Here is a 10,470-nt window from a genome sequence, read left to right on the forward strand (position 1 = left end):
CTTCCTATGCACCTTTGTTTCAGCGATGACGTGCGAAGCAAGAATGTAACTTCTATCACCGAAAATTGCATCTTTATACCTTGAAGACAGACAATATCTTCCAATTTTTTCACAAGTTCTGTTTCACACACGCATTTTGGTGGCTCTTGCATAGGGAAAGCTCCCCTTTCAAGAAATACTCACCGGGCCCCCCACCGGGCGTGTTTTAGTATGACTCGTAACACCGGGTCCTCACCGGGTCCTACCGGGCCCCACCGGGCCCCGCACCGGGCGTGTTTTAGTATATTTTTTTCCACCGGGCCCCACCGGGCCCCGCCGGGCGTGTTTTAGTAGGACCCCTTTCCAGCGAAAAAAAGGCTAAACAAGTAAGGAAAATAAAACTTCCCCCAATTTGAGAGCACCATAAAAGTAACGCATAACTAAATTTAAACCCCGATAAAAACGAAACGTTTAAAAAAATTAAAAAAATGTTTTGTTATATTTTTGCTAAATTATAATAATTATTACTGTTCCAAAATATTTAAAAAAAGCAGAAGCTTGCTTCGCGAACAAAAGAAAACTAAATTTACGAACGCCGTATGTGTGGCTAAACTTTCCAACGTTCAACGTTTGTATTTTAAAACCGTGTGGCAGTTTTATATAGCGTTGTTTAGTGGGGGTCGCTGACTGATTAGTTTATGGATCATTTATCGCTTAAAGTACTATTCGACAGTCAGTGTAATTATGATATAGTTTATGTGTTAGAAAATTTGCTTTGAACAAGAATTATTCGCAATGAAAAAGAGGCATCGGAATACTTTAATCAAAAATCGCGTAAAATTAGCTAAATGTCTTCATCTGGACGAAGTTTTGCAATATCTTGTGCAGTGTGGCATTCTTACGGACGTTACAGTTGAAAGAATAACCTCGAAACCTACTAGGTTCTCGCAGAACGTTGCTTTCTTGACATGTCTTCCCACGAGGGGTCCACGAGCTTACGGTACTTTTCTTGAAGCGCTGAGGATTTCTTCTCAAGAGCATCTTGTTGATATTTTAGAAAAGGTAGACATATCTAATGCTATACCCAATAATAAACCTATCACCCCCACTACACTACATGCGACGATAACTTCAAACGTCCACGGTGAATTTGTTTGTGCTCGGAGACAGCCAATGGAAATCGGCAAATGCGAAGATAAAAACGACGCCAAAGACGGTCACAACAGGCTGCGTGTTCAAAATTCTACAGTTGCATTTTTCAATGAAACATATAACTCTGGATACAAGATGACCACGAAGTCACGCGGATATGCTCTTATTGTGTGTATAGGTAGATTCAATGCAGGAGTCAGATTACCCGATCGTCAAGGTACAGACGCCGACAAGAAAAATCTTCTTGCAATATTTGAGCAAATTAATTATAAAACCATCTTGGTAGAAAATTGCAATAAATTTGAAATGGAGCGACGGGTGAAGCAATTCGCTCAAATGGAAGAACATCGTAAATGCGACTCGTGCGCTGTGGCTATACTTAGCCACGGAAGCAAGACTGACATTTATGCGAGCGATGGGCGAAGCATTCCTATAGAATCGTTAATCAAAATGTTCGACAACGTCAACTGCCCTCCGTTGCGGAACAAGCCAAAAATATTCTTCATTCAGTGTTGCCGTGGTAACAATATGGATCAGGGAATAGATGCAACAGACGGACCGCCAACTTTGAACAGCGAGACATCAGATTCTTATAACTCTACTACGCACAACATTACTACTGATGTTGATATTATCTCAACAGCCAGTAAGCGTCTACCAACGAGCTCGGACATGATCATTGGATATGCAACTTTACAAGGTATGCAATAGTTATAGTATATAGGGTGGGGAAAGATGGGACACCTTTTCATTCTATTTTCCCGTCTTATTTGGTATGGTTAACAAAGAACATCTAAAGAATTATAATACCTTATTCTCACGACTCCTATAGACAATTGTTAACTGTTTAAAATACGATCAGGGTATTTGAATATTATGTGCTAAAGTGGTCCCGTGTAATCATAATCGACCTTGTAATGTTTATAAATTTCTTTCAGGAAACGCTGCGTTAAGAAACACTCGCCACGGCAGTTGGTACATACAAGTCTTAGTAAAAAAGATTGCACAACACGCCCATGAAATGGATCTTTTGGAAATTTTAACTTTGGTAAACAGTGCAATAAAAAGTAAAGAAGGCCATTCGACTGACTTCGATTCGCAAGGTGTAAAAGAGATGTCCGAATTTCACAGCACGCTGTGCAAAAAGTTGTTTTTCTACCCCGGAATAGTACAGACGGAGAAAGAGTGATTATAATAGATATAAGATAACGTTATTGAAATTGTGTTCTTGTAATTTGCGTTCCTAAATTCCTAATGTATATACATAGATATATATTTATTGTCTATACTTTTCAAAATATTTAAAAACTGTTTATACTCTTATTTTTTAATTTAGCGCAAAATTCAATAAAATTTACCAATAAAAAAAATCTACATTATGAAGTAGTGTATCGAGAAAGATAAAAACCATTTTAATTTCAAATGTTTGGGGCGACGAAATTGATTATTACCCGGATATCTAACTTAATTTAGTTCCTCCATATTTTAAATGCAATTCTTTTCAATAGCGGGGGTTTCCCCCAGGCACGTGATTTGTTACGTTTGTTTATGTTGTCAAATTATGACGTCATGATCCCGAAAGCTAAAGTTAAAAAACATGGGACGTTCATATTCAGAGAACATTTTTGACGTAAACGAGCGAATTTTCCTAAGACCTTTGACCATAAGCGACGCACAGCAGAGCTTATACCTTATAAACAAAAACAGAGAACGTCTTGCAGAATGGTTGCCCTGGGTAGCCCACGTTAAATGTATAGACGACGAAATTAATTTCATTCAATCTTCAATTACCACAATTGAAGATGGGACCTCGTTGGAGATGGGTTTATTTGAACGAAATACCTCAACTATCATAGGAATGTGTTGTTTTGTTAGTATAACTGACCAAACTGGGTACATTGGATACTGGTTAGACTCGGATTACACTGGAAAAGGAATTATTACCCAAGCGTGCAAAAAAATAATGGAAGTTGGCTTTCAGCAACTTAACCTTAAGAAAATCGTTATTCATGCTCACCCTGCTAATAAAAACAGTCGGGCTGTGGCTGAAAGATTGAACTTTAAAACCAATGGAAAACTGCAGCCTGTACTTTACTTTGGAAGTATAGTTGATAGGCTGGTTTATGAATACCTAAAACCTCAATGAAAATTTTTCTATGATATTCCATGTTTTCGATTTTTTAAAGCTGCAATTTGATTTTTCGTGTTTTTTGCATGCAAATTCCTCTAATATCGTAATACAATAATATATTATCCAAGTAACTCAAATTTTTTAGTACTTTATAATTATTCTTGTGTATTACAGACAAGTATATAGTTAACTGCAACTATGTTATCATGCTTTCTTTTGTTACTGATGTGTGGATACAGCTTAGCAGAATCAAGTAAACCGAACATAATATTCATGCTAATGGATGATGTAAGCTGTTTCATATATATGAATGAATGTAACTTGCTTTATTTTCGTGTGGCCGAAAAACGACAGTCGTTATAACACGGGTGTTCTGTTTCATACACCTCGTGTCAGCTTACAGGTTACCATGTATGTTACTTTGTGGGTGATTAGATTTTTGGATTTTTTTTAATTTTATATATATATATTAGTATTACAAAATTTAAACAATTTACAAACAGAAGTGCACAAGTCCGGTGTCCGTAACAGAGTGCTTGCATTAAAACCAGAATATCCCGGGTTCAAACCACAAAGCTGCTACCATTGTGTACATGTATATGTATGTAATAACGCAGGGTCCCTAATGAATTCACCATATTGAAAATCATTCAAAAAAAAAAATGTTGCATGTTTGGTAACTTGTATGCGCACCTATCGTTATAAAATACAAAACTATGTTGTAACATCTAAGACCTCCACACTACACAATAATAAAGAAGTGGCAACAATTTATTCAAAATCTGCGAACACCAATAACAGAATAACTTGCACTGCGGTCTCATTTCTTTAATACAATATTACAAATTCAAACATCTAGCAAAATACACTTATAAATTACTTTACCAATTTTCACATTTATTACTTGTGCTGCACAGATGGGTTGGGGCGATTTGGGAATAAATGGCCAACCATCCAAAGAAACACCGAACTTGGATAATATGGCAAAAGAAGGGACACTTTTCACTGATTTCTACAGTGCGAATCCTTTGTGCTCACCTTGTATGTTTTGTGACTTAGGTTTATCATTAAATGTAATGTAAATATATACAACTGTTATTCGATTTCAGCTAGAGCAGCATTGTTAACTGGGAGGCTTCCTATAAGAAACGGCTTCTACACAAGCAACTACCATGGACACAATGGTAGCTATTGACAGTATATTATTTTCAAAAAAAAAAGTATACTTGAATAATTTTTTTTGTTTTTTTCTACTAAACTTAATTTTTTCTCTTTTTTTAAACTTAAATAGTTTTTTAACTAAACTTTAATTGTTTTCAACTTAGATTTTTCTAACTAAACTTGAATTAGTTTTGAACTGCTTTCAGGTTACACACCACAACACATTGTAGGTGGGATACCTGATCACGAAATTTTAGTCTCAGAACTCTTAAGCAGTGCTGGCTATACTAACAAACTGATTGGAAAATGGTAACCACTGTATATAACTACTATATAACTTGCTCTAACTTATATATAAAATGTTATAACTTATACAATAGGGTGGGGGATGATGGGACATTTTTTCGTTCCATTTTCTCGTCTGATTTGGTAGTAAACAAACAATATTCAAAGAATTGTAAAACTGCATCCTAATTACTCCCATAAACCATTTGTTTAAAATCTGAATATTTGAATAGTATGCGCTAAAGGTGTCTTGTCTTTCCCCACCCTACTATATAACTAAAAATATATACCTTATATATACCTTGTTACATCACAAAGTTGTATATTACTTAACACTAAGCTGTAGACATACAAATACACAGGCACCTCGGACAACAGGAACAATACCTCCCTCTCAAGCATGGTTTCCATGAGTGGTTCGGATCGCCGAACTGTCACTTTGGTCCGTATGATGATAAAACAACTCCTAATATTCCAGTGTATAATAATACAGAGATGGTTGGAAGGTGAGAAAAAAAATTGAAAAAAAAAAATTGATTATAGTAGGGTGGGGGAAGATGGAACACCTTTTTCTTTTAATTTCTAGTCACATTTAGAAGTAAACAGAGAACATTCAATGAAGAATTACAAAACCCTATTCTCACGACTCCCATAGGCAGTTGTTAATTGTTTAAAACACGATCAGGATATTTCGATATTATGTGTTAAAGATGTCCCATCTTCTCCCAACCTACTATATATTATAAAAAATACTTTATATGATTGTAAAAAAATATTTCTTGTATTGTTTATATTTTTTAACAGATATTATGAAGAATTCGCAATCGAAAGTCACAAGTATTTGTCTAACATGACTCAATACTATATACAAGTAAGAAACAATTTCGCAAAAAAAATCATGTGAAACCATTTCTAACAAAAAATCCTCACCTGAGTAAATTTTTACTTATGCTATTTTCCAGGAAGCATTGGATTTTATTGAGAGAATGGAGAGAAATGAGAAGCCTTTCTTTCTGTACTGGGCACCTGATGCTACTCATTCTCCTGTTTATTCATCTCCCATGTTTAGAGGGGCAAGTCGCAGAGGACCGTAAGTCACCAAGCTGAAAGTTTTTCATATGTATTTTTAAACAGTATATTCCACACTCATATTATATAGTTGTGTAGGCACTAAACTTGGAGTAAACTGTAGAAGCTAGAACCAGTAATTAAGATTTATCGCACATAAATGCATGTCTAACTATGTGGCCTCCTTTGCATTTTAAAAGGTGGTGCCTATTTATAGATGCATGTAGCTTTAAAAAGTTTGGCCGCTTATATTATTGCATGCAGCTTGTGTATTGATAAATGTAGTATGTAACTATTAGCAATTTACTTTACCTTTGTTTCAGCTATGGTGATGCAGTAATGGAACTTGATTATGGAGTGGGTGTCATCATTCAAAAGTTAAAACAATTGGGTTTGGATAAAAACACACTTGTATTGTTTTCCTCTGACAATGGTGCAGCTATGATTGGATCAGCATTTGGTATGCTGGAATTACAATTAGAAAAAATATAGGATTTTACCTTTTTTATGTCGATTTTGTAGAAAATGGCTCAAATGGACCTTTTCTTTGTGGAAAGCAAACCACATTTGAAGGAGGGATACGAGAACCTACCATTGCATGGGGTCCTGGTTTTGTCCAACAAGGACAGGTAAAAGTTGTGTTTAGGAACAAAAATAAATAATAACTCTTGATAACCCCTGTACAGTGGCACTGATTTTAGATATTGGCACAGGTAAAAAATAAAAAAGGGTCATTTTTAACGAATTTACCAAATTAAAAACACTACTTTACTTTTTATGTTTAACGTATTCATCAAATTAAAAACACCACTTTACTTTTTAGTTATAACGATTCACCATTTCAAAAACACTACTTAACTTTTTATTTTTAACGTATTCATCAATTTAAAAACACCACTTTACGTTTTAGTTATAATTAACGATTCACCATTTTATTTTACTTTTAGTTATAACGATTCACCATCTTATTTTACTTAAGGTCAGCCACCAAGTAGGTAGCTTGATGGATTGGTTTGCAACTGCCCTTGATCTTGCAAGCATAGCTGTACCTAAAGATCGTATTATAGACGGTGTCAGTTTACTACCAGTGTTAAATGGAGCCGCAGAATTTGATAGGTACATATTTAATGGATTTATATTTGAGAAATTTGGTGCAACAGCCACGCTTTTGAACTGTTTCTTTTTCCTTTATCCATTACGTATTTTAACAACTGTCGTTTTCCTTTCTTTTCATTCTATAACATGGGTGCAACAGATACCCCTTTTAACTGCTGCTCTTTCCCACACACTTTTTCATAGCATGCTTCACTGTCCTTTTGCTGTTGATTCTTTTATTTTCATTCTATAATATGATATTCGCTATCATTTTCGAAGAGTTACATAAAGAATTATGCTAGGAAATAATTGAATTTTGTATGAGCCGATTTTCTTTCTCTTTGTTCTATAACATGATCTTCGCTATCGTTTTTGTAGATTTACATAAAACATTATGTTAAGAAATAATTGAATTTTGTACAGGCCGATTTTTCACTACCGAGGCAATGCTCTTTTTGCAGTGAGGTTTGGTCTACATAAGGCTCATTATTGGACATGGACTAATTCATGGGAAGAATACAACACGGTATCATATGCAATACTGTCTCTTATAATGGTTGTGTTTGAAAAATTAAAACCTTAAAGCAATTTTATAGTTTACAAGTATAATGTAATACAGTATATTAAAGTATATAAGCAAAGTTTTATAATGGGTGAATAAGTGTTATGTATAGTAGGGTGGGGGAAGATAGGATACCTTTTTGTTATATTTTCTCGTCCCATTTGGTAGCAAACAAAGAACATTCAAAGAATTATAAAACCGTATCCCCATGATTTCCGTATGCTGTTGTTAATTTTTTGAAACAAAATTAGGATATTTGAATATTATGTGCCTAAGGTGTCTTGTCTTCTCCCACCCTACTGTAATAAAAATCATTAATACACTCATTCATTTATAAGGCTTTGTTAAAATTAAAGACTGAACTTATTTTGCAGGGTATTACCTTCTGCAGAGGCGAGTATCTTGCGAATGTAACAACGCATGAGCAAGTAAATAGAACCCTGGATCCAGTTGTGTTCCAGCTTGGTAGGGATCCTGGTGAGAAGCATCCTATGAAGTAAGCATGTATAAAATTTTAAGTGAAGCATCATAGATTTTATAAAGTCATGTTTATAGAAATTTTAGTGAAGTAACATGGATTTTTTATAAAGTCATGTTTTATAGAGGGACAACTTGTTTGTATTCTGACAATTAGTTACAAACGCGTGTTAAACTGCCATGTGTAGTTTGTTGTATATTTGCACAACTGAATTTTACATTTATTAATAACAACTCTTTATACAATATTGAAGATGGAAAAATAGTTAAAAGCGAAAAAAATCTGTTATAGCGATAAAACGAATGTCGTTAAATCACACTTACGATTAGAAAAACATATTTGTTGGAAAAAGGGCCTGGTTTCTGCACCTAAACTTGTTTATTTTGATCTGTATTTAAAGGTCTAGCACAAGTGAATACAAAGATGCTGTTATGACTATGAATAGTATCGTGGAAAAACATATGGAAACGTTGAAACCAGGACAACCACAGTTTGACTGGTGTGATGACTCTGTTATGGTGAGATCATTTATTTTTACTTTATTAACTTTTATAAATATAAGAAGCATTTACATTTCTTTTGGACCATTATCAGAACAAAACATAATTTTTAATGTGTTTTGTCCAAACAATGATAGCGAAAATCTATTTCATTTTTACATAATTAACTTTTGTGACTATATTATTCATTTACATTTCTTTTTACTGTTATAGGAACCAAACATCATTTTTTAATTGTCTTATCAAAAAATAAAAGCGAAGATCAAATCATTGAAATAAATAATAAGCATTTAAATGCTTATTTTACTATTATAGAAACAATAAATAACTTTTTTGGGTTTTATGGAAAATCGCTAGGGAAGATCATATCACTGAAACAAGGAAATTGGAATTGGCTGAATGGCTGTAATTTAAAATGATAATTAACCTATAAGGGCCTTGAATTTAAAAAAAATGTTTAAACTCATGTTGATAAGAATATAATTGATTCTATTTTTATTTAGAACTGGGCACCAGCAGGATGTGAAAAGTTAAACAAGTGTCTTCCTATACCTAAGTCTAATCTGCAAAAATGTGTATGGCCACATTAGAATTATCTATCTTTGTATAGAATGATTGTGCAATATTATGTATAACTTTTAAATTATGTGATTCGAAAAAAAAACTTAATTTTATGTATGATTCGTTATGTACCAACTGGTAACTCGTAAACATGCACGAGGTGTGTGAAGTAGAATACCACATAACAACTGTCAGTGTCCCGCCACACGAGGATAAATAATATACATTTAATCATATATGAAGCATGTTAAACCATTATACAACCAATATTACCCATCATAACCCAATTTAGTACAGTGGGTCAAGACGGGACACCTTTAGCACATAATGTCTAAATACCCTGAAGTTGTTTTAGTCAACTAACAACGATCTATGGAAGTCGTGAGGATACGGTTTTATAATTTTAAAAGTGTTTTCTTACTACCAAAAAGAGGAGAAAATAAAAGGTAAAGGTGTCCCATCTTCCCCCACCCTACTGTATAAATGCTAAACAAGCTGTAAGGATTACACTTTTAATTTTAATGCAGTATTAGTATATGCGTAAAGGTTTTCGTACAACATCAAATAAAACATGATTACTCATAATATCCAATGTTTAATACCCACAATTTTATATTCCTGATGCAACATCATAACTTGCTGCATTCGTGGGATTTTGAAAACAAACTTAAATAAGAACGCCCGCATTACCAGACAACAGTTGTATCAGCACCTTTATTTCTCTTTTTTTGCGTGTTCAATAGCGAAAGATAGTAGACTAAGTAGACTTAGTAGAGCATCCTGTTACAATTAAGACATTCACTTGCTAAGTTTTAAGTCGATTAGATACAGAAATAGTACGCGACTTGGAGTGATATCGTATCGCAAAAGATGAGCGAAAAAACGAGAGAATCATGAAGTAGTTGTAATGCCATCTGTACCTAGCTCTAATGCGACCAAGCATTTCCGGGGCGTTTTTTTGTGCTTTAGCTGGTTTATTTTACATTGCGTTTAATTACGATGTGATTAACAGAAAACATGAAGGTTATATTTGCTGGATATATTAAAACTGGTACGCAGTCCATAAAAGAGGCGCTACAGATTCTAGGTTACTCCACTTGCGATTATTTCGACAACTTTTGGTACTTAGAGAAGGAATGGACAAAGATATTAACAGAGGGCGGCTCTGTAGACGACTTTCGAAAAATGTATGAAGATGTTGATGCAGTAACTGGTGTTCCATGTAATCACTTCTGGAAGGAACTGCATGAAGCCTTCCCTGAAGCAAAGGTATGTGTGTCGCGTTTAATGATCAGTTGTTCAGATAACACTCAAGCGGCCGTGGCAGGCAGAGTACATTTACAAAAAAACACTCGACTGCGCCGTTATATACACACGCACGCACGGAACCTAATATTACCGTCGAGCATAAAACGTGCGCACACACGAGAAACACAATCGCGAGGGGTTGCGTTCTAATCAATTTGATAACATACTGTGTTTACCATTAGTCTCACTG

General features: G+C 34.5%; 2 protein-coding genes across 2 annotated transcripts; both read left to right on the forward strand.

Annotated features, from left to right (window-relative positions):
- Nucleotides 1-483: 483 nt before the first annotated feature.
- LOC100185724 (caspase-2-like) lies at nt 484-2,602 on the forward strand. The gene is made up of 2 exons (XM_002122881.4): nt 484-1,831; nt 2,070-2,602. The coding sequence occupies exons 1-2, from the start codon at nt 775-777 to the stop codon at nt 2,318-2,320; spliced, it is 1,308 nt and encodes a 435-aa protein (XP_002122917.1). The 5' UTR covers nt 484-774; the 3' UTR covers nt 2,321-2,602.
- Nucleotides 2,603-2,715: 113 nt separating this feature from the next.
- Nucleotides 2,716-9,557, forward strand: LOC100177085 (N-acetylgalactosamine-6-sulfatase-like). The gene is made up of 14 exons (XM_026834256.1): nt 2,716-3,550; nt 4,180-4,303; nt 4,372-4,446; nt 4,630-4,732; nt 5,071-5,214; nt 5,513-5,579; nt 5,671-5,798; nt 6,100-6,236; nt 6,299-6,405; nt 6,756-6,892; nt 7,295-7,397; nt 7,808-7,929; nt 8,312-8,429; nt 8,915-9,557. Exons 1-14 carry the CDS (start codon nt 3,461-3,463, stop codon nt 8,999-9,001), a joined length of 1,542 nt encoding a protein of 513 aa, XP_026690057.1. The 5' UTR covers nt 2,716-3,460; the 3' UTR covers nt 9,002-9,557.
- Nucleotides 9,558-10,470: the final 913 nt, after the last annotated feature.

Source organism: Ciona intestinalis, chromosome 4 (genome assembly GCF_000224145.3).
Source record: "Ciona intestinalis chromosome 4, KH, whole genome shotgun sequence".
Taxonomy (NCBI): Eukaryota; Metazoa; Chordata; class Ascidiacea; order Phlebobranchia; family Cionidae; genus Ciona; species Ciona intestinalis.

Excerpts from the sequence above, each read along its gene's own strand:
- LOC100185724 (XM_002122881.4), top strand. The coding sequence starts at position 775 with ATGAAAAAGAGGCATCGGAATACTTTAATCAAAAATCGCGTAAAATTA. Across the intron at positions 1,832-2,069 it reads TGGATATGCAACTTTACAAG|GAAACGCTGCGTTAAGAAAC; the intron begins GTATGCAATAGT and ends AATTTCTTTCAG.
- LOC100177085 (XM_026834256.1), top strand. The coding sequence starts at position 3,461 with ATGTTATCATGCTTTCTTTTGTTACTGATGTGTGGATACAGCTTAGCA. Across the intron at positions 6,406-6,755 it reads GTTTTGTCCAACAAGGACAG|GTCAGCCACCAAGTAGGTAG; the intron begins GTAAAAGTTGTG and ends ATTTTACTTAAG. Across the intron at positions 8,430-8,914 it reads GGTGTGATGACTCTGTTATG|AACTGGGCACCAGCAGGATG; the intron begins GTGAGATCATTT and ends ATTTTTATTTAG.